General features: G+C 36.9%; 1 protein-coding gene across 1 annotated transcript in view; it reads left to right on the top strand.

Annotated features, from left to right (window-relative positions):
* Window positions 1-20202, top strand: part of ANGPT1 (angiopoietin 1) — a 163709-nt gene extending 143507 nt beyond the window's left edge. The window contains exons 8-9 of the mRNA XM_049827939.1: window positions 9107-9237; window positions 19742-20202. Coding sequence (XP_049683896.1) covers window positions 9107-9237; window positions 19742-19902 — 292 coding nt within the window. The 3' untranslated portion in view covers window positions 19903-20202. The remainder of the gene's footprint in view (window positions 1-9106; window positions 9238-19741) is intronic.
* Window positions 20203-24752: the final 4550 nt, after the last annotated feature.

The following is a 24752-nucleotide window of genomic DNA, read 5'->3' as shown; positions in this document are numbered from 1 at the left end:
AAATATAAGTTTGTCTGGAGGGTTCCTGTATTTCTATGTTGAAAAAACCCTTGAGAATCAATTTTGGCATTTCTGCTGTTGGCTTCAGCCAAACCCAGGAAGTGTAGTTGAGTAGGGACAAAAATATTTTTATACTTTAAGTTACATTTTAAGTTAACCAAATTTCTCTAACCTTGGCTTGCTGTGTCCTGGGCAAATGTTCAGATAAGTTCTAATTTTGTATTTTATTTTTTAAGAAGTTCATCCATCTTCAATGCTATCAAAACAATTTGCATTATCATCTTAGTATATGTTCAGTGTTTATATGTCTGTCTAAAACATTGATCATCTCTAGTTATTTCAAGTTTGAAATTAATACAGTCCCTATATTTTCTAAATTAACATATTATGTATTATACATGAATCAGGACAGAAGTGGTCATTTCTGTAGCAGCAGGAAATCTTACCATTTATACAGCTGGTGAGAGAGTGAGATGGAGTTTTTTTGTAGCAAGATTTTAACTTTTCATTAGTAAAAAAATAATAAATCTAATAACTGAAAAGTTTCATTTCAGTTTTCCATGCGAGAAGAAATGGCTGGGCAATTTCGTTTTAATAAGTATTGTGTTGAAAAACAGTTTTAACAGAAAATGGTAGTATCAGATTAATGTATCTCTTCTGTGCTGTGTTTGGTGAAAGATTAGAGGGAATTATTTCTGTTCAACACATCAGTGTGATAGTAGCCTTTAAATATGTCTCTGTCCCTGTTAACAGTAAATACCAGTGTTGCCGTATGTTTCGTCTCCATCACCACTATGTTACTGACATCAACTGCAAACCTAGCAGCTCACACTGCTGCAGTGACTGTTTCTGTGGCTTCTGTAGCATGTATTTCAAGTAGTAGAAGCATATGTTTGCTTGTTCACTGTCCAGAATAAACATATTTTTAAACATTTTTTGTAAGCTGTGACAAAGCACCATTTGTCTGCATGCAGTGGTATAACAGGCCATTTGCCTTATGGTAGGAAAAATTTCTTTGACAGTAAATCTGGATGTCTTTTAATTATCCCTGCTCAGTATACCTGTTCCCAATGAGTACAGCTCTATAGTCAATTATTGAAGAAATTTAATATAGAAAAAGCAAATTTGATGTATTATTTGTATAAATTCACATTCAGTACAACAGCAAGACTCACTAGACTATTGTATAGTTTGCTGTAATGTGCAGATGTGTTCCTTACTTATGGCTAGGTTATGTTTGCTTGTTCACTGTCCAGGATAAACATATTTTTCTCCTTTGACCTGTCAGGTGTGTGTGGTTCAAACACAAGCTAAAATTAGCACAAGCTCTTCAGAGAGAAAACAAGCTTTTCTGTTAACAGTGTGTAGTCCCAGGGAAGGATCTCTCGACTATGTAGTGTTTGTTGTACCATAGACAGGCTGTACTGAAAGAACTCTAAAGGAAAACTGATCATATCCATTTATTATTGTAATTTATATTACCATTTTATCTTTAAAATTGGAAGATATGTGTTCTAACTCTGGATATATTGAATTAATATTTTGTTGCCTGGCACATTTCACTTGTCTCAACAGGAGAATGGGCAAGGAGTTGTGGTAATGTCAAACTTAATTACAGCAGTAAGTCATTGCTACAGAGCAGCAGAGGAGAAATACAGAGGTCATCTTGTCTTACACTTTTCTTAAGGAATTGTGGGAGGAAATTATTTTCATGTGCTGGCAGCAAGAATATTAAGAGCCAAATTAAAAATCTGTTCAAGTTGTCAGAGCTACTTACTGTATTATTCAGGTTCTCGACAGTTTGCAGAACCATCATGCCTACTGTTTGCAGAATTACAAACTCTATTAGGAATATAATGAGGTTAAATAAAAAGTCCATGAATTTAGCACGTACACTGTTTCTCAAATTTGCACTAAAGTTAAGAGTGGGAAAAATTTAGTATTGTTAGGTTTTTACAGTTAATATTGCTGGGTTTCTCCAGTCAGACACCGTGACATTCCCTTTCTTCTTCTTTTTGGTACTTTTACATCAGTCCTTCAAGGACAGGCAGCGATAAAGGTAGTGAATTGTTCTTGCAACTTGGGAAAATGGGTTAGCAAGAGCTCAATATTTTGTGAGAGTAGTGATGACTGAGTTTTTTCTCATCTTCCACCCTATCTAGTTTCTTCAATTTCTCCAAAGTATTTTCCTTTCTTTGTGAGTGGCTTTTAATTTACTTCAACTTATTACTTACCTTATCTGGTGTTAAGTCCTTGTTAGTTAACCAGTCTTGATTCATGATGAAATATTGGGGTTTGGTTTAATTTTGTTTTCATAAGGAGAGCAAGCACTGCCCTAATAAAACGTAAATTAGATGCTTTTCCCTGAAAAAGTATGTTATGTTTAAGAAGTAGCTTTATTTCCTAACAAAGAAAATGGGTGCCCGGGCAATCTAGCTGTAAGCTGAACAAAAGCATTGACTATGATGCCTTCTACTCTGCAACCCAGAACAGTTCAAACTCACAGGGATCTCCCCAATCACCACAGCTGGCTCATACTCTATCTCCAACAAGGAGATGGTCTTTCCACTGAATTTACAAATTAGCAGACACAAGGGATGTTTCTCTTTATCCTTTAGTGGGAGTATTAAATGGTGAAAAAGTTGAATACCAGGGGCAGGCTTCTCAGATAGTTGCCACATTATGTTCAGTTCCGTGTTTAACAGGATTTTGGCAGACATGTTATCTTCAGCCTCAGTGGCAAGAATTTTTTCTCTAGAGTGATTATTTAGATTTTGTCTCCTGTTCACAACACGTTATCTATCATTAAATATTTAGAAGATGTCTGTATTACCGAGGTGCTTTTGCTATTCAGGGACAACTATTACTACTGGGAAACTTCATGCAATTTTGTAATATGTTCAGGAAAAGACACATTGGGAAACTTTACAAGGAGCCAACAACATTTAATATTACTTCAGTAGATATTATGTTTTATTCATTGATAAACAAATTATTTGTGATCCCCAAATAATTAATCAAAGCATTTTTGAGAAAAATTCTGAACTTAAAATAAAGCTGCTATCTGGTTTTGAAGGTGTTTGGGGTTGTTTTTTTTTTTTGGGGGGGGGGGGTGTCATTTTTTACTTAGTATTATTAGAATTCATGTCTGGAATTAAAAGAGTAACTTGAGGATAATCTCTTACCAGTTCCTCCGAAATGGTTGCGGGCCAGTAGGCTTTGGTTCACAAAGGGGCTTAATTACCTAAGTATCATTATAAATGGAATTTAATTGACTAACACACCAATTCATAAAACTCTACCCAATTCAGCATCTTTAGGAGTGGGTTTCAATTCACAAACTGAAGCTATCTAAAATTTAGACGCAAGTGTGAACCAGAAGGAACATACAAGTTAAATCCTTCCTTAACCTCAGACATTTCAAAACTAGAGAACAAAATTATGGCTGTCATACAGGTTTTAAAAACAAAGATGCTTTTAACATGCCTAACTTGGAGGACAGTCAGTGTGAGCTTATTTGTCTACATTTATCTGTGCAGATGTATTCCCACACACCAGGTGTATGTGGTGACCAGCGGGTTAGAAGAAGGGCTGGGATGTAGGTGCCCTCTGCTCCTATTGAAGTTAGGAAAAAATGGAAACCCAGTGAGGAGAGGGCTCAGAATAGGAAGTTCTGGGCATAGGATTCTGATCCCCATGCATCCATCTCCATTCAGTGACCCCCTCCATCAAAATTAACAACCCTTTCCTTGAGAAGAGATCAGAATTTAGGATTCCTTCCTGCCAGCCATGTGGAATGAGCAGGCGGCAGAGAGAGGCATTTTAACCTGCAGAGAAAGACAAAGGGGAGGTGGGAATTTGGAGTCGTCCCTCTACAGTATTTCCCAAAGGCAAGCTTTGATGTTTTCCTCTCCATTCATCATGCTGAATCTTTTAAATCCTACTTCAAGACTCCTGTTTCTCTCTATTTAATGGTTAAGAATCTTAGGCCATTACTCATATGAATGAATGAATTACAGTCATGGAGATTTGTGCTAAAAATTTTTAGTACTGTGACAATGATGAAATTCGATCTCATCTTAACTCATTAAAATACTTAAGACCATGCACACTGAGGTAGCTGAGATGGTACTCTACATCTCTTAATGACAGTTGTAAATGTTTCCTGTAAACTAGTATATTTTTTGTTTATTTACAGACAAACTATGCATTACTCACTTCTTTAAATGAAGGACTGAGTGATCTCTAATGACTCTAACAGAAAAAAATTACAGAAAGAAATATCTAACATTAAATTCTGGGAGTCCTGCAGACCTCTCACTAGTTCTAGTAAAAATAAATAAATAGAAACTCTAAGGTCAGGTGCTCTATATCCAATACTGAAGCAGAAACCATTTCCTACACTTTTGATAATACTTAGCACACAACTTTTTCATATGGATTTATGATTGCATTCATTTCTTAGATTTTCTAATACCTCATTCTGTATGTTGGAATCTTCATAACTGCATTTTGCAGAAATATACAAATGTTTTTGTAATTTATTTGGAATTATCCCAGGTTCATCTGTTAAATCCATCAAATATGATGTGAACACAGCTAAGCTGTATAGATTTGAAAGAAGAAATCCAGGTGATCTAATCACTTCCAAAGGAAAAATTTCTAGTGTAAATTTGAAATGGCTTTTCAGGCTTCCGTGCAGTTGCTTATGCAATATTTTTAGAACTATTCTTTGCACACAATATACCTTGCTTTGGTTTCAAGGGAGTGCAGATAGTCATGTCACACAGTAGGAATGGGGAAAAGCAAAACATGCTTAGAAGAGTTCTTCCTCACCACCTGTATGTATAGATCCCAAGCTGCCATTGCTATAATATCACATGGAAAAGATGCAGAGGTAATTTCTAACACTCATGCTAGATAAGAGGTACCAGTTGCAATTTTTTTTCAAATGTGCTGTTTCTTCTTAAGTACATCAACTAGGAAAGTTACTAGTCTTTAAATGAATGCGATCAGCTGGCATGTTCCTCATAGTGATTTTAGAATGTCATAAAAATGTCTTCAGAAGCCCTCAAAACTTAATATACACATGCAATATTTCACTTACTCCTACTTACTCACAATTTACTTGCTAATGCTTATTTGTTGCTATTTTAATTCCACAGTATAAGGTAGATTTGTTCTTCTTGCTTATTTGAGCATGAATTTTCTTTTCCCACCCAATTTGTAAATCTGAACAGTGTTTCCACTACTTTCATTGATCTTCAGAATTTTCCTGCTGTGAACAAGTGGGAAGACTGGAGATGTAGTCCTGAAACTGCTCCTTGACTTTTGACTGGAATTAGTTGCTTTTTATATTTAACTTCCTTTTCTTTGTCTCCTTCAAGAGCAACCAAGAGGAACTCTACCCTGACTCGCCATCTTTTCTAAGGGAGGGAAATTATGTCCTGGTAGTTATTCAGAGTTTATTTTAAAAGTTCAATCTTACCAACCTGAATCTGAGAATACTAAAAAATTAACTAAATCAAAGTAGTAAGATATCTACTGCTGCCTGGGAGCTAGCAGGCTCATCAGTTGGCCTAGTGTTATGCAGACTTGCTATCTCAAGCCAGGCTAGTTTGCCCCATGTGGCTTGAGTTTAGAAAGAGAAGAACTGACTGCTTCACGACCAATTTTGGTTTTTGATTGACACTTGATTTTGGCCTAAATTAGTGCCAACTTTGCAGTATCATTTTTTCCTAACTGTTGGGCAATGCCAATTCAGGGAGAAAGGCTTAAAGCATGAGAATAACTGTTTCACCCTATGGTTCATCTGTACATTGCTGCAATACGGTAAGCCTACTCGAGTTTAGAGCTAAGCTAAGCTTTATTCTTTTAAAGACACTGGAGACTTACTAGACAAATGGTGTTGAGGGAAAGTCAAACATAACTGGCAAGACCGAAATCTGTGCTGAGTGGAATGTTTATAAAATATCAGGAAAAGAGTATGAGCTTGTAAATAATCCTAATGCCTTACCCCTTTGGGGAAAACATTGCACACCAAGTATTATTAATTTCTTTATTGTCTTCTTACATTATATGAATTTTTTTATTGGACTAAGTGGGTTTTATAATGTTGATTGTTAATAAAAAGATCTGGCTAGCATTGTCTTTGTGATTTAAGTAAACAGCATTTGCTTTTTATACTGACTTTATGAGACTTCTGTGAGCTTTGGTGTTGCTGATATAGTGAAGATGTATGGCAGTTCAAAATCAGTTTGTAGAGATCATGTGACAAAGCAATTTTTCTATCAACACAACCTCAGGAAAGTTTATTTTGTTCTGCAAAAAATTAGGCACAGCTTGCAAAACAAGGCAAAAGTCCAATGAATGAAGATGGTATCAATTCCAGCCTTTCGTTTATATGGAGCAAAGAAATGAACATGAGCAAAGACAGATCTTAAAGTAATCTTGTCTAAAACAAGCATCCTTTGATAGAGTAACATGGTAATTATGGGCTAATTGCCACTGTGATTGGACAATAGGATAATGCCATGACCTTCCTGGATTCCTGTTCTTAGGTTGTTCCTTGTTAAATTTCTAAGAATCTTCATGATCTTTTATTGAGGCTCACACTTTGCCTTATCCATTTTTGTGCTACCCAAAGCTTTTGACTATCCATGGTATTTATATTTAATCCAAGAATTTTTATATGTGTACATGTGTGTACTTAGGTATATATAACATTTATTCTAAGCATTAAATCCAAAGGTATTTAATCATCAGGCTCAGATCAGGTGACATGCAACATTAAAATCAAATGAAGGTAGGCAGTGTAACTACTTTGGAATGGTAGCCCTGACAGTTCTGTTTTCTTAATAAATTTTCTTTTTAACTTGTACATGCTTAGCACCTATTGTCTCCATTTTTAAAGATGGAGAAAGGATGTATAGGAAGAATTTCACTGAAAATTAGGTGAAGTTTAAGTCAGTCTGAAAATGTGAATCTCAGACCCTCTAGAGCCCCATGTGCTGGTTCTGTGCCTTCACATCTTGAGAGTAATCTCACTGGGATATCCAGAAGACACTTTTCTGTTACAAGTTTCCACAACAAGTTTACTCAGACTGGCTTTGTTTGGATCTAATATCCACCCACATATGCATGAAAAAAAAAAAAGTAAAGTAAAATCAGCAGTGATACACTTGATTAAGGAAAGCTACCATATGATGCCTATGTGCCCCTTCTCCTCCCACTCATGAGCAGAGATCCAAACCCAAAGTTTTGTGGGAGAACTGGATTTTATTTAAATCTCAGTCTAGAGGACAGGCTCTCCTCCCCATCTCAGAAAAATGCCAATGGCTTAACTACTGCTAGAATGGGTTTGGGATGCTCTCTACTCCTGCTGTTAACACTGTGATCACTTTGCAGTGAAGTATCTCTCTTCCATCTAAACAAATGGAGGAATGACACTCTGGTAAAGGCATTTACTTTTTTATTCATCCAAAGTCATTGGATAAAAATACAATGACAATCTAAGAGGCAGCAACAACAATCAGTGACTTATAACTGCTCTCCTTGTTCACTGTGTTTGTGGGAGAAATTGGGAAGGCATTTTCTAAGATAGCACTCCCAACTGTAAATCCCAGAGAGAAAAAGGCATCTCTCCCACTTTACACACTTAAGTCTTGCTGCTGCTGCCGTAGCTCCTTTTGCATTTTACTTTAAAGGGTATACTTGTCTCTCTTCAATAACCCTAGAAGAAACAGAACTGATGTTTCTCACCTCCTCTTCAGTGGAGAAGTCTATCCCACTAGATACCAAATCATATTCTTGGTGAGCCCTGTGACTCAAGTATTCCTGCCTGTGGAGCTTCAGTGAGACAGGTGACGGATGCTCCTTCCCCTGTCTCTTGCTCCAGTGGCTAGGGCTTGCTCCTGGGATGTAAGGATTATGGCTTCATATTTCTCCAGTAGACACTGAGATCCTGTCTCCTTCCTGCATATGAAGCTATTATGGCAAAGGATACCTTCTGCTTCCAGCAATGTTTTATGAAAAAGACCAAAAATGTACTAGTCAGATGTCTGAGGCAGGTAGCTGTGTACAGGAAGTAGTTTTTGCTGTGAGCATCCATCTCACAGTGATGTCTGTCTCACAGAGACGCTTAAGCAGAGGCAAGGGAAAACACTATGTGCAATCTTCTCTTCTCTTCTCTTCTCTTCTCTTCTCTTCTCTTCTCTTCTCTTCTCTTCTCTTCTCTTCCCTTCCCTTCCCTTCCCTTCCCTTCCCTTCCCTTCCCTTCCCTTCCCTTCCCTTCTCTTTTCAGCATTTTCTTCTGCATGTCCCTGCAATTGTGAACTCAAGTCAGATATGCCCAGGTCCCCAGTGTTTCCTTGCTGGGACAGAGGTACTGCATTCAGCATCCCTGCAGCTGGCATGCTTGGCTTTGGGCATTATGGCACTGAGCACCACAAATGCTCTGTTATTGGCTGGAGCTGGGCTCAGGCTCCTAGATCATGCTTGTGGTTTCAACTAGTTGACAAGGATCCTTAAGAAAAGGGATATTTAGCATTGCAAATCATGAAGACTTTTGTGGCTTGAACTCTAAGTTATTCTCCATTCATCACTCAGAGACAGCTTTGGCAGAACTGGGTTGCTGTCTTGTGCTGTAACTGGTGGAATTAAAAATTCTGAAACTGCTGAAATCCTCTTTCGAGCTGAGGGATTAATAACATGGCTGCTCTTAACTGGGAGTGCTGTTTCTATGCCACAGTAAAGAGACCAGCTACTCAAATACTCAATTATTCTGTCAATGTATTCCAGATCTCTGGGGACCTCTCCTCATTCTCTTTTCTTCCTCTGACTCCCTCCACTTTGTTGCATTTTCCAGTGCAGATTCCTTGTGCTCTGTTCTGCTCTGGAGCAGGGACAATGTGCTACTACAGATATATCAGAAAACCCTGAATGTCCCCATTTTAAACCTGAAACAACAAAGAAATTGAGCCAAAACACAAGACATTTCTGAATTTTCTGAGTGAACTTCATACAAGGCAAACCTGATATGAAAAGAGATCTGGATCTTTTGTTTTTTCTTTTTGGTGACACTGATTATTTTCTCTTACTGTTTCAGGCTTTATTTAAAAGGTCATAGTGGAACAGCTGGAAAACAGAGTAGCCTGATCTTACATGGTGCTGAATTCAGTACAAAAGATGCTGACAATGACAACTGCATGTGTAAATGTGCTCTTATGTTGACTGGAGGTGAGTACAACTCTGAAAATATGTGGTACATTAATAGGAATCTACTCTGCTTTCCTAAAGCAACCATGGATGAAGTTGCATTCATGGATGTGTAAGTACTGTGTGAAAATTCCTTTTATTATTATTACCCCTACTCTTTTCTGTACATGTATTGTGGTAGTGCCAATACCTCAAGATTCCTATCGGCAGGGAAGGGAGGTGCAGTCAGTATACTTCTACACTGAAGCTGTTGCAACAATGTCAAAGGGGAAAACATAAGTTAGTGTTATTATTGAGGCAAGAAAGGCAAAGTAAGAGAGAAGCTGAGATGAAGGGGAAAAGAACTTTGTAAGAAGTGGGAGAATCAGCCAGAAAAAAAAGAAAAGAGAAAATGCAGGGAAATAGACAACAGAAGGTAAAGTTTAAAAACAGTCAGAATCTGGACTTGCAATATATTATCTGTTTTACTTAGGGGTATGATTCTGCTATTGAAATAACTATAATGATTCAGCTTTCTGTCTTATGTGAGCATTATACATATATACATATAAACATAATTAATGTAATGGCTAATTCACTCACCTGTGAAAGATTAGACCTGCAACCCCCTTTTCAGATTATGGCACTTAGCCGTTCTAGAAGATTTAAAACAGTATCCTTATTGAGCTGAGTTGAGCTGCAGAAAGAAAGAAAGAAGAGTCAAGGTAGGGGAAAACACAGAGAAGTTATACTGGGACAGTTCAAAGCACCAAGTCAATCTGACTGCCAGCAAGTATAGTGTATATGACTGATATTTGTTGCCTCCAGTGCAGAGGAGAAATAGCTGAGGTTATCTTCCCATACAGACATGTAAAGGTCTGCACAAGAGTGAGAACTTTCTCTGGCAAATGATGCTTATTCCTAGTCCCTGTATGGGCAAACTCATTTTTATCTCTAGGACACCACATTAAAGCAGAAAGCTTAAATTGGAATTCTCTGGTTCATTGACTGTATGACCAAGAAAGGCCCTTATGTTCACACCTGATCTTCTTCAGAGACTCTGCCTCAGTGATTTCTAACTTTTCTGGAAAAAATCCTATAGCATATAAGTTATTCATCATTTTGGATCACACTGTTAAAACTGATATTATTAGTGGTTACTGGCACCCTTACTGAATCCAGCTCAGGCCATATTCAGGCATCTGTGAGCCTCTAAAGCTGTCATCTGCTAACAGAAGATGGGTTCCCATCACTGGGCATTTATATCAAATGCACAACCTATATCCTCATTTTCTTTTGCTGATTGGAAATGACCCAGTTGGGAGAGTCTTTAAGAAGCCAATTTCTCAAACTTTCCTGACTTCCTATAGTGATATCTTATTAAAGGTCAGCATGGGAAACTTTTTCCAATAGACAGGTGATCAGACACTACATTTCCATTTCTATAAAAAAAGAAGCTAACCAGGTAGTTCTGGAGACAGACAATGGGTAAGAAGTTAACAGTTTATTTTAATTAAAACTGTTGACCTTTCCCTTTAGAGACCATGCTAAATTAAAGTGTCTTACTTCCATGGCAGACCAGAGTCTAGTGAGAAGCTTCTAAATGTGAGTTGTGTCTGTGCTGGAGTGCAGACTCATTCATGTATCTCAGCTGCCTGGAAATACCTCTGCTCCCAGACAGCTAATTCTGGGAGTTGAGGGTTTTGTTTATTTTTCTGCCCTGACTTCTATGGCAGGTCAATGCCCTGCTAAGGTCAGCTGCTGTTGAACAACCATTCCACCAGGTTCACATATATTTTGCTGCAACAGTCCTGTAAATCAACAGGAAAACCACATATTGGAATATACTGGTAGCAAATGAAAGGAATAAGGAGGAAGGGGGAGAATTACCAAAGACTGAGGAAACCACAAATAGAACAAATCACTGCAGAGTAAAAGGAGTTGCAGCTAGCCTTTGGCGATAGATGAGTCTAGTCTTTTGGATTAGACTCTGAGTACTAGTCTTTTGGAGATAGGCTGTACAGCATTGAGTAATTTGTAGTTCTTCAAGAACAAAAAGACTTTATCCATGCTAGAGTTCTCCTCAAACACTGTTATGCTTTGCTGCTTGAAATGACTTTCTCATCCCTTGAGAAATATCAGAAATTGAATTAAATACCAAAACATTTGTTTAGTGAGTAGATTTCAGTTTTGTACCACAGACAAAGACTAATTAAGAAAAGTAGCAATGATAAAAGGTTTTGGAAAACCTCTTTTTTTTCCAAAAGATACCAGACTCTGTTAGTTTTGGCAACATCACAGAGAGTTCTTTAATGATGAATGATATGAAATCTACAGGCAGGTTTCTAGCTATCTTGACAGTTTGGGTGAGCCTGTTATCTCTATGAGGTGAACTGAATGTATTTATGTCAGGAATAAAGGCTGAGATAAGCTGAAGCTCAAGACTGTGATATGGTTATAGTCAAGGCTGAAAATAAAAATGTACGGAAAACACACATTTCTCTCTGTGGTCTTACTAGTTGTCAGTTTTATTTGGTCTATATCAAAACTATTATTCTCTCTCCTTCTTTCTCTCCTCCATCTTCCCCAGAATAAGAAATTAAATACTGGGAGAATAATACAGTAGCATCAACAGAGTTTTGTGTGTGTGTGTTTCTCGTCCTTTCAAGAGCCATGCTGTGCTCCCTGACTCTATCTTAACATTGATTTTAGGGAATGGCTTAAAAACCACATTCATGAGCTGGATTCTTAGCCCCTGTAAACTTTATATGGTATTTAAATATTTTAGCTGCTTTTTTGTGCCTTGGAAAATCTAAACTAAGCATACTTGGTTTACTTTAAAGGGAGACAAACCATATTTATTCAAATATATTCTTCATTTAAAATTAACATTTGTCAAAATAGTAAAAAAAAATTATATAATGAAAATACCTGTTAAGAACTGGTACAATATCTCAGGTCAATAAACTGAACAAAAGGTTATATCCCCATATCATTTCAAGCATTATTTTGAAGAGTACGCCAGTGAGGTACATACACAGCTTTTTGCAAGAAACAGCACTTAAAATATAACAGACTGTCACCAGAATGAAGCTCTGAGTAGATGTCCAAGGCACTTCAGACAGATTTCCAATAGACGTGCACTTAATGTCTCTGCATCAGATTTGTGGGCACAAGGCCAAATTAGAGCAACCCACCAGGATACCACCTGTCAGCTGAGCCCCAGGAATTGTTTGTACAATTGTTTTCAGTCACTGGAAAGTGACTTATGGTAACTTGGCCCATAGTGAAAGAGTCTTAAGGTGATTTATTTTGTCTTGCATTAGCTGCAGAGGTGTTCACACAGGCATTTATTTACCTTGCTTCAGGTGATAAGCGAGAACATTGCTAAACTTCTGATCCCTGAAATAGTTTGACAAAGTCACAGGGAGACTTTATAGATGTCTTGCTAGTATTGAAACAGCACAGGATTATTGAAATAATTTTTTTTGTTCTACTGGAAGCAGAGATCTATCCAGCTGCAGCCTCCTGTCTCTGACAGCAGTCAGCAGCAGATGCCTCAGTATGGGTACAAGAGCAATGCAAATAAATTATACTTCCCCTGAGTATTTTCCCAGTATCTTTCGCATCTCGGGAGCTTCCCGAGTCAGAGACAGTTCCCATGTATTTAGTAATTCTCAATGGATTTGTCATCTGTTAAGTGAGAGACTGCTCAATGACAATCCCAAGCAGTGGTGCACTCATTGCCTGTTGTTTCACCGCTTTTTTCTCCAACTGGTGAATTTTGTGAATGTCTGGCAAGAATGCTATGGAGGGAAGTTCTTGGCTGAATATAGAAATCTTCCCGCACATTATCCTATTAGAAAAAGCCACAATTTCTCTTATACTGTGTTTGAAACAAAGACTTTGAAAATAGCAACCTCAGCACACATAAAAGTATCAAACTTGAACCCCTGGATATACAACTACTTACGTAGGAAAGCATCAATTTTTAAGTTTTATGCATATTGTTGCTTTCATAAAGAAGATATTCATAAAACACCATTCATGAAGTATCATTTATATTGCCTTCCTTTTTTACAGAAAAATATAACCACCATGCAGATTAGAAGTGATTGGAATATTATTTGATTTAGGCTAGAAGTATTAGAAATATTTCATTACACATATGACTACTCAGCACTTTTAACAAAATCATTACTATATTGCTATGTTTATCAAGGTTAAGTATGGACAACAGTAATAAAGTATTAGGAGAACACCAAGAAGTGACTAACTTAAAAAAATATTCTGTTGATATATTTAGAAGATCAGAACATGGTCACCAGTCTGCAAGTTTCATGTTATTTTTACCTCATAAAACGGTCCTTATAAAAAAGATTGTGTTATCCAGTTGATATGAAAAGCTAATGCCTTTATGTCATATCCTGGCAGCTAATTTCTGATTTAAGCTTTAGAATGTCAAGTACCAATTGCTAAGTGATAGTCTGGTCGATCCAATACTGTAATGAATAAAATAACATAGGCCTGGAAACTACTTCCAGAGGTCATTTAGGCCCTTTCTAAGACAGACTCTTCTCTACCTATTTATTTCTGTCTTTCTGTTCATCTTCAAGATTTGTAGTGATAGAGATTCATTCTCATAATATAATCTGTTACTGAGTTTGGCTACATTTAATGTAAGAAATCTTTACTTGTTGACTCAAATAATTTAAGTGTGTTCCTTGTCCTATCCTCCATTACTGGAAAGAATAGACCATTCCTTCGCATTCCTTTGAAAAGCTACTTTATTCAGCAGCTTTTTTTATGAATTTGAGACTGTTGGCAACCTGTCTTTTGAATTCTGGACTAAACAACCCTAAATCTTTCCTTTTACATTCAGTCTTTTGGACTCTGTCCAGTGGATCCACATATCGCTTGAGGTGTCAACCAAAACAGCACCCAGTCTTCTAGCTGAGAATTATGAATGCAAAGTCAAACAGAGTCCAAGTATCACCATGTAACTTCTTTAAAGTACAGAATGTCAGAAACATTGAAATCTTTCATAAAATAAATTATGTCTTTTGAACAATGAAGACTATTTCAATATTTTTGCATTAGAAATTGTTCTTATTGGCTTTGTTGCCAAATGCACTAAATTTTATGGACAAAGCCAGAGGGCTTTTCATAGGATCCATTTATCCCATAGACCCATATAAATATACTGTTCAAACATACTGTGGATCTTATTGAATGGATTGTATTGATCTTACTGCATTTGGAGGCATTCAATCTCAAGAGGGAAAGCAGAGACAGACGTGTGAAGAAAAGGTCCGCCATCAAATGTGCAAGGTTTAGACACCTATTCTTTTAGTACGTAAAAGGCAGCTAAAAACGTCTCATCAGACCTGAGTCATCATTAGCAAGTTCCCAATGCATGCTAGATTTACAGTGCACTCATGAACTGATGAGCCCTAGGTTATTAACAAAGAATTTTACATACATACATGCTTAATTACAATTTATAAAAGAAGCCAAAAAAAGGCAAGCTGTTAGCTTTGGCATACAAAAGTCTTTTTTATATTGCTTTTGACAACGAAGATTCTATCATATAAAAATTATACTTGTGACTTCAGGAAACCATTATAAAAGATGGCTGTGGGTTTTTTTCTTGTAGTATCATTACTTATTTGAGCAATGCTCCTTCATTAGCTAGTTTTTTTGCAAGTATTTATAGAAATTATCTTAATACACATTCATATTTGGCCAACAATATGGTACAAGCAGGTCTGTGGAGCTGAACTATCTGGTGATAGGTGGCTGAAGTAGACTGAAGCATTCAAAATACCTTTATTTAATGAAAATTGCTGACAGGAGATTTAACAACTTCCCAGAGGTAGTAGCAACGCTAATTAAAGGCCAAAGCATAAGAGTCCACAGAGCAAGATCATGCTTTAACTGCTCCAGAAGAGCAGCTGTCTACAGTGGAAATTCATGTTTATTTGTATAGCTGAACTTTCAAACAACTTATCAGTGTATTATCTAAATTATTTTTTGTTTGGACAATATACTTTATGACCTAAGGATTTTTAAAGCAAACAGAGATGGTAGTGTTGCTTGTACTATACAAATTATTAGAGGTGGGCTAACCACAAAAGACTGAACCACCTTCAGTTCAAATAAGCAATTAGTGACTTTGTGATCACAATAACTTGAAGAAACTACCTGTGTTTCTGAATAAAAACTCTCTTAACCTTCTCATGAAAGCCTCCTCTTTACCACTTCATTAGTCACTTCAAAATACTGCTTCTATTATTTCTCATAATGCCCACCCTTCATGGTTCTCATGCATGACTCAAATATCCCATGGAAATCATTGCCAAAACTTATCTCTGAGGTTAAAATCTTATTGCTATTCAGAGAAGACTTGATAATTATTTGGGAAAGCCATTACCTTGTAGTTAAAAATAAACAAGATTCTTCATGAGATGAAAATTCTATGAACTCTGGGGAATAAGCCAACATCTAGCTACTGGGATTCTTTCTTGGGTCAGACTGTCTCACAGCTCTGGAGCTGCTTTATTTGATGTTTTTCCAATGGCAGTGCTGCAGGTATCTCTTTCAGAAACCTCTGGTTTATGTTCTCCCACCCCCTCATAGCTACCAAGGAAGTCACTGCTTCCATTCCTCTTTCCCCCAATATACAAGGCATCTGAAAAAAACATTTGCATCCATTCAGTGATGTGGATTTTGGTGTTGAGACATGCAGTAGGAAGTCTTGTGATAATCTGAGGCCCTCTGAGGAAATGAAGAGCTTTTAGAGGTCTGCAGGGGAGGATGGAGAGAAATGACCATACGAAGAACAAAAAAAAAAACACTTAAAAAAAAGAAAGACAGAGAGAAAGTAAACTCAACAATGTAACGTAGTATTAGGAAACATCTTTAAAAAAATTCATACAGTCTCACTAACAAGAACAGTATAGTAGAAAAAAAAAGATGCTCATTAAAACACATTGTGAAAGTATATATTTAGAAGAAATCTATGATGAGAGATTTGAGCAGGTCCTTACAAAAGGTTTATAAAATATTGTGTTTCTTCAACTCATTCCATTTTAACATAGATTTTGTAAGGTACTGCTGAAAACCTCCCTGAAAAGGCCATTCACACATCTATTGCTGTTCCTTTAAGATGAAATGGTAACTAGCACAGCTTGCCATGTCTTCATCCCAACACCATAAACAGAACCCAGCTGCATCTGTGTTCCAGCTTTGAAAAATGACGATTAGATTTCCTCTGTTTAACTTTGTCTTAAGTTTCTACAAGATTATACTCTGGTTACAGTAAAACATCAGCTGTACGGCTTTCTCTTTCTTTTGTTATTGCCCCCTTAGGTATAAGATTGTAATCAAAGGGAGGCCAGTTGTATCAAAATAGAAGTTTGCCAGAATTTATCTGGCATAAATTCTTCCCTCAAGAGTTCATTATGAAGTGTTACTTCTGAAAAAAGCCCACTAAGTATTGTCCAAAATCTAAGAAATTAGTTTACAAGACTAGAAACATGAATTACATGGATCTGAATACAAAGGACAGAGTAAGCACTTGATTTGAAGGCTAATCACTATCAATATCATATCAGTAGTAGTAAGGCATAGTTTAAAATACCTTCGTACAATACATTCATGATAGGTAGATAAAGGGCTAACCACTGAATATGATGAAATTGGATTATTCACTAGGGCAGTGCACATTGTCTAAAAGGACCATCTCACAGTTTAATTCCATTTCCAGAAGTCAGAGTGGGAAACACACGGAAAATTTACAATTCTGCATTTCAGTCCACAGCAGCACCTGCAGAATTCAGTAGCCACTTACTAGATGATCAGTTTGCCAGTATCGGTGGTGCTGGAAAAAGGTTTGCAGGGGGTCCTGGGAAGATTACAAAGCTGTGATGTGCAGGCTGAAATAACTTTATAAAATAAAATGGCATTCAACTACCAAAAGCAAAAGCCACCACCTGATCTTTATGATCTTATCTGCCTTCATATATGAAGGCAAATGCTCAGTTCAACCCATATTACATGAAAAGATGCATAAGACCTGTGCTAAAGATTCACAAAGCCTATAGGTCTTACAATGAAAAAAAAACAACCAACCAAAAACAAAAAAAAAAACCAAAAACAAAACAAAAAAAACACCCAAAAACCAAACCAAAACAAATAATAACCCCCAAAAAACCCCAAACCAAAAAAAAACCAGAAGAAATCTTTCTAACAAATAGAGTTCCTAGCCATTGAGGTTAATATATTTTTGACATGGGGAATATCAGCTCTTTGCAGTCTGGGCATTCATTCTGCCTTCCTCATCCTGAACTAGGCAGCTTTCTGTTACATTACATAGATACTCTGTAAGGTGTTGGAGAGAAAATTCTATTCCCATCAAGATATTCAGCAAAACTCCCACTACTTTCAGTGGAGTCAGCATGTCACCTAGTTTATCTTTGTCAGTTTGTGTTCTGTAATCTCAGTGTTGCCAAGTTTCATGTTGTTTGGAGTTTTCCTTAAAACTCTGACTCCTGTGGCAATCTAAAGCTCACCTTAACGAGAAAAGATCTTGGGGATGTAGACAAGAGAGTTAACTGATTAATTTCATCTTAAAGCAACAATTTAAAATAGATCTGAGGATTCTTACTGTATTTCACCACTGACTCCATTTTGTCCATTGGTTAAAGACATACATACATGTCTTCATTGCAGATGTCTAAAGGTGATATGACTTTTTTTTGCATACACTTTGCAACCAAACCTACACTTACAGCAAGTTCAAATTTTCTGCACTCAGTCATACAAATGGGAGCAAACCCTCTGTCATTGTTAGTAACATTTACAAGTACTTGATAAATATTTCTGGTTTATTTTCAGTGCAATGTTAACAGAGCACTCACAAAGGTGAAGGTATGGCTCTACATGCATTTTCTTTGGCAGAAAACTCAGGTTGAAAAGTTCCTGAGCTGTTACACTTCTTTTTTTATCCTAACTTCTCAGTTTACTACTCCTTCAGTTATGCCAACACAACAGTTCACAGGGCCATTCTGTAAGCCAGATTGCTGGTTTGCCCTCAGAAAGCAAAGTTCTGGGTTTTTTTCTAAATCTGTGTCACCTCACTTTTCAGAACTTTGCAGCTGCTGGAGCAGTGAACTAGAAGCACAAGCATCTGGGCAAGACATTTTTTGCCCTGTCTTTCCAGTAGAATAAAATATGTGCAATTGCACACAGAGTTCAACGGGTTAATGAGTAGGAAGCAGCATCTTGCTAGGAAAGAGCAGGCAGCATAGAGGAGCAGAAAAGGCAGTCAGCAACTTTCTAAGCCTAACTTTGATATCAATCAGTAACATTTGTAATACCTTTTGGGAGTCAATGATAGTCAAGTAACTAGTAATTTTCTGCTACCTGTAGACATGTAAATAAAGTGCCTAGAACCTACTTAAAACAAAACAAGACAAAACAAAAAAAAAAAAAAAAAAAGAATGCACTTTTGTCAGGTTTCTAAGTGCTGGGTGTGAATTTGCTCAGAGGCTTTGCAGAGAAGTGAAGAAAAGTCAGATGGATCTGAGCAAAGACCCTCCTGATTCTGCTGACCCAAAAGCGTTTGGCACATTCCAAGATCAAGATTAGGAGGCTCAAGATTTAATAGGTTTTCCCATTCAAAATATTAAGATTAAGGATTGAATGTCACTATTACAGCCCAAACTGTACATGCAATGAATATATGTTGATTGAAGTTGACCATACTGACACCTAAATGCATGCACACTCATGTAATTATCTAAATCATATATCCATGCACATAGGTATTCTGACTATCAGCACCCTACAATGTTATAATTGTCTTCTTCACTTAGTCCTTCCATTAATTTGCTGAGTCTTTATTACAGATTTATCATAACCCTTAAAGAAAGAGTCTATCTGTCTCCTTGTACACCATTCTGAATACTGATTATCTATTACTATAATATTGTAATCATTATAACAGGGCAGCACCACCATAATTATAACCAATGTTTCCTAAGAACATCTAACCTGAGAGTAAAAGCAAACTGTCTGAGCAATTGAACAATCACAGTTAAAGCAAAAGAAAAGGACCAGTAAATAAAATTAAATCATGTTTATATGCAAAATAACCAAACAAGTGAAATTATGCAAAATATTTATGAATTATAGTGTTTTTCTGAGGTGTACATGAGATGGGTGAACTGTAATACTATCTAAACATGGAAAGCAGTTTATTTGTCTGTGTTGGTCTTGTTCTTGCTTCACATACTGCATGTAAAACCAGAATGAGTTAGGACTTAAATACTTTTCCAACTCTAAATACAACTATGCATTCTCCAGCATCACTATTTACAGAATGGCAGAAAAGAGCAAAAAAATTAAAATACCTCCCCCACCACCACACCGTGTGTATTTATGAGCCTGGGAATACCAGGATTTGCTAATCAGCTAAACCTATAAAACAAAATAAAAATGCTTAGTGCACTTGCAGCTTGATTGGTTGTCTTACTGGTTTCAGGGTGGTGGTTTGATGCCTGCGGCCCCTCCAATCTCAATGGGATGTTCTACACAGCTGGGCAAAACCACGGAAAGCTCAACGGCATCAAATGGCATTATTTCAAAGGCCCCAGCTACTCCTTGCGCTCCACCACCATGATGATTCGGCCCTTAGACTATTAAAGGCATTCATCGGTGGATCCCAGAACAAACCAGGACAACACTGCCCTCAGCAGCACCACTACCACAGTCTGAAGGTAAAAGGTGAAGCGCTTCTTGAAAGCAACATATAGGGATGATGCAAAGTCTCTTCATTATCACTCCATAACCTGCAAAATGCTCCAACAGTCAGTCTGCATTTTGATAACTTGGGGAGGCTTGGTTTACAAAAAGGTGGCTGCAATGATTTTCCAGAGAAGAACAACTGGATCTGGTTATTCTGCTCAAATCTGGTGTTTGTCAGTGGATGTCCCTTTTTTTTTTTTTTTTCTAAATAGGAGATGCAAAAACATACTAGATTATTCAGCAACAGCATCAGAATTTGAAGCACTGAAATGTATCAACAATGCTCTATTGACTAGAATGTTATTTGGGAGTGAAGAGCCAACATTATACCCATGAAAAAGGATTACAGAGACACCTTTATCAAAACTCATCTTAAAGCACTCAAGGTGGCCGCTCCAAATATTGTTTTTTTAAATGAACTGAATTTGAGTGGTGGATGGATTTATGTTAATCCCAGAGTCAAATAATTTGTGTGAATATTATTTTTCATTAAATCATTTAGGGACATGTTTCTTATAAATAAACTGAGTCAAACATATGAAGAATGATAAGGGTAATAAGCATAAATTCTTCAGTTGCTCTGTAGAGGTAAATCAGATAATTGGCATAATCCCTGAGCTAGGATTTATAGTGTGATAACAAAAGTAGCTGTGTTTTGAGTTTTTTCCCTTCTTTCATTAAAGGCAGCCTGAATGTCATGTAAAAAAAATTAATGGAAGGTTTAAAGAATGTGAAATACTATCCTAAAGAAAACATGGGATTTTGCATGGAATATTTCCATCAAAAGTACACAGGAAAGCAAACTGTTAGGGTATATAAAAATTACACAAATGCATAGCTTAAGGCAATGGATTCATTTTACAGTATCCTTGCATGTGCGTGATTTATCATTAATTATTTTACTTTTTTATTACATTTTTGTGAATATCAGAAGCATGCCAGTGCTACACAATGCTTAGGCTACAACTATAAAAAGTACTCATCAGAACTGTATAGAATATAAAGAATTGTGAACTTGTAAATAGCATGTTTATATTTCCTGTAATGGTCATTCAATTTGTACAGGCAGCCCTGACCCTACTCAAAGGGTGTAAAGCCTCAAAAGGATATAAATATTAAAAGAACTTTAGAATACTGCTTACAGGTTGCTAACAAGTAATTTTTTTTATATAAAAATGCTGCAGAAGTGTGGGGCAAGATGCACAATTCAACTATTGGAAAAGAAAAACTTCCTATAATAAGAAGCAACAAAGTAGCTGGGTGGCCCATAAGGTTGTAGAGAAAACTCTTTCCATTTAGAGCCCCTTGTGATTTAGTTATATGAAGAAAGTCCATTTGGGAAAGTAGCTTGCAGTCATTCTATTTCTGCTATATATAAAAGGAAAAAGTTTACCCCGATCCCACTGAAATCAAAAGTAACATTCTCATCGATTAAATTGGGACCAATATGACATGCAAAATCTGAATGTAGTGAGTTTTTTGCTTGTCTGTTTGTTGCTTTGTTTCATTCATTAAACTGTTCCTGAGATCAGGCACAAGAAGGATCTGATTCTTTTTAAAGGATGATGGTAATACAGTAACAACTGCTTTTTCTTCTTCTTCTTCTTCTTCTTCTTCTTTTTTTTCCTTTTTTTTTTCCTTTAGCTGTTTATTTCCACAGAATAGAAAAAAAACTGCTTGGATTTTTTTAAACACCACTTCTTAAAGATCACAAGGCTCCACAGGGTTCTCTGGTTTTGATACAATTTGATGTTTGTTTGGTTTTAAGTGGGAAGATCTTTGGTTTTGTGTATTTGTATATATTTATATATATATTTGAAATAATCTTGCCTAAGGGTTAATTTGCTGTTTTCTGCTGAATAAGTTACCAGACTACTCCTTACTCAGCAGTTTCTTCACAGAGCTGTTTTGTCTCAATTTCCAGCAGTTTTTTGAAATGGTCTTCATTTATGTGCAAAATATGTGGTCTGTCTTCCTCCATATTCTCAAAAGATATATTTTTGCAGGTCTCCAAGTTAGGAATGCCATTTTTGCAAATCCTATTGCAAAATGCAAAACACATTTAAAATCAAAAGCATGCTATTTACTGTTTATTTATCTGGGTTTGAAAAAAATGTGGATTTGGTTTCCTATCCTTTATAATAAAACATTTTAAAAAATTGCAGAGTCTGTGATTTGCTTTACTTTGAGTTTACCTTTCTGTGACAGGATGATAACATTTTACAAGCCACCATCTCTCTTTGTAAGAAATATTAATAAATTCAGACAAAGCCTAGAAAGGACTCTAATTATAGTTTTTCCAGAAATTAATATTTCTAACCTTTCAAATCCACATTTTTGTATTTTTTAATTCAATTTCTTTGATTAAAATCATGGGACTAGATTTCTCATTTTAAGTTCAAATCATACAATTCTCAATGAATCTTTAAAATAAAACGTTTCTTGAATTCCACATGCAAAGATACAAACTGAAGTGTGATGCTTGTTTCTCTTGCCTTATGATGTGTTCTATCATCCATTCGATTGTGTTGTGTGGCAGTGACAAATCTCCATTGATCTCTTAGCCAGAAATGCCTCTTTCTCCATTCGTATGCCTTTTAACACTACAGGGATCAGTTTTAACATCTCTTTGTAGTCAATTTATCCTCATTTACTCAGGAATTTTTGCTTAATTGGTCTTGTTCATTGTGTTCATGCAGACCAACCTAGCTTTTGAAATCAACACTAAAGCTGTGAGGAACTATGTACATAAAAGTATATTTTGCTCCTTAAGTTGAACATCTATGTACTGCATGAATTGAAGAGTCATAATTAGTAAAAATGGTCTTTCTGGATCTGAATGTTGCTTAAAATGTTGCTTGCCTTGAAAGATACTAAAAAAATAGTCAATGGTCAATAGTAACTTTACTACCTACCCTTCTCAGATATATTTCTTCCTCTTTTATAGAACAGGAATACAGAAAATTTTCACAGATCAATAGATGTGTTTTCCATAGCATACAAATCCTTAATTTTTAATATCTTCTAAGGCTGGAGACGTAATTTCAATGCACACTTTTTTAAGTGCCCTAGCACCCAGTACTGGCCTATTAAGTAGGTAAGTCATCTCCATTTATAATCACCTGTACAATGGCTTCCCAAGACACGGTTCCTTAAAAAACCCTTCCAGCTATAATAACAACTTTCTTCTCTGCAGACCTGCAGCTCAAACCACAGCTCTGACCACGCCTCAGCCAATGTCATTTGGCACTGGCACAGCACTCACTTCTCCTTTGGGAAGAACAAAACTGAAACAGCAATCACAATGAGAGCTTAACTCTCTTGGTAGGATCGAGCTTAATTTACAACCTGACTGTGCTGCCGTTGTGCCAAAAGGCATTCCTACCTACCAGCTTTTACATGAGCTGGGCAGCTTGAGGAGAGAGGCAGTGACCCCTGAATACAGCTGATGCTGCAGGTGTTGCCTGACCCTGACCTGTAGTGTGCATACACACACATGCGTGCACACACACACAAATCCATATGCCTGGAGAAAGCTTGACAAAGCCAATCAAAATGGCCTTTTTAAAATTTTATCTAGAGGAACTGTAATCTCAGGCAAAAAAAATTTAAAAAAAAATCAGAAAGTACCAAAAATGAATGAAAAGTGCAAATGCCAGCAGGATGGGAGGATTAAGGGATAGCATATGGAAGGTAGGGGAGCAAGAGCAGGAAAGAAAGAAGACAGGGGTATGGGACTGTAATGAAGAGAGGAAAAGACAGACAGGGAAGAGTTGAAGGCAAGGGATTACTCATGAGACACAGCAGCTCCATATTTCCTGTGCCATATCTGTCACACAGTGTAAGATCTCCCTTCTCCTCCAGGAATGCCTGACCCCCCTCTCCCTTGCTCCTGCTCATACAAGCAAGAATCTATGGGTCTCATTTCTTTTTGTATGCTTTGGGGGGTGTGTGTGTGTGTGTGTGTGTTTGTCTGTGCTTTTTTAATTTTTGCACAGGGAGAAATTTAGTATGGATCTTCAAGAAGACATGCTGCTTATGGTTATGGCAAAATAGCTCCGTAGCAAGTCCTTTAAAAATGGAAAAGTTCCCTTTGAAAATGCTGTATTCCGTCATGTGAAATTTTGGTAATGGTAATGAAATAGAACCTATACACATCCAAAATCTTGTGAAATTAGAACCTTTGTTCTTCCACTAGCTAAAATTTCTGTTGGGAGCAGACCGTATTCTCCACATAAATGGTCTGTGCAGTTTTCTGAACCAGTGAGTTCAGTTAAAGAAAATTAAAGAATGGATATATACAGTAAATATGACTCCCCCAAAACAATGATATATTAAAGTATGTGAAGGAGTAGACACCAGTCCCGTGTTTCACTAGAGAGAATCTTGAGCCCCAAAGTGTTACCATAAATTTTCTTTCTCTCGTTAAGCTTCTTACCTTTCTCTCACTTTCACAGTGCCCCTGTGCCTCCTTTTAAACTGCTGGCAGTGCTTGCCTTCTGCTGCCTGGAAGTAGTCACAGGAAGGCAAGCACCACATTTAACAGAAGACCTGCAGATGCTTGTGTTCACAACCACAACTTCACCTATGGGGAGTGCAAAGTCAGACCCCACCAGTCCTTGCGGAAGGAACCTTTCTTGACTGTCATTTGCTCTTCAAGGCTGCCGAGGGAAAAATACGCACATATGCACAGAGAAGACCTTCTTTCTACTTTAACAGAAAATGGATGCTTTCCCAGGTCAACCCTA

The sequence above is a fragment of the Accipiter gentilis genome, chromosome 2 (assembly GCF_929443795.1).
Source record: "Accipiter gentilis chromosome 2, bAccGen1.1, whole genome shotgun sequence".
NCBI lineage: Eukaryota > Metazoa > Chordata > Aves > Accipitriformes > Accipitridae > Astur > Astur gentilis.
The sequence above is the reverse complement of the archived record's forward strand: the minus strand, read 5'-3'. Positions and strand labels throughout refer to the sequence as shown.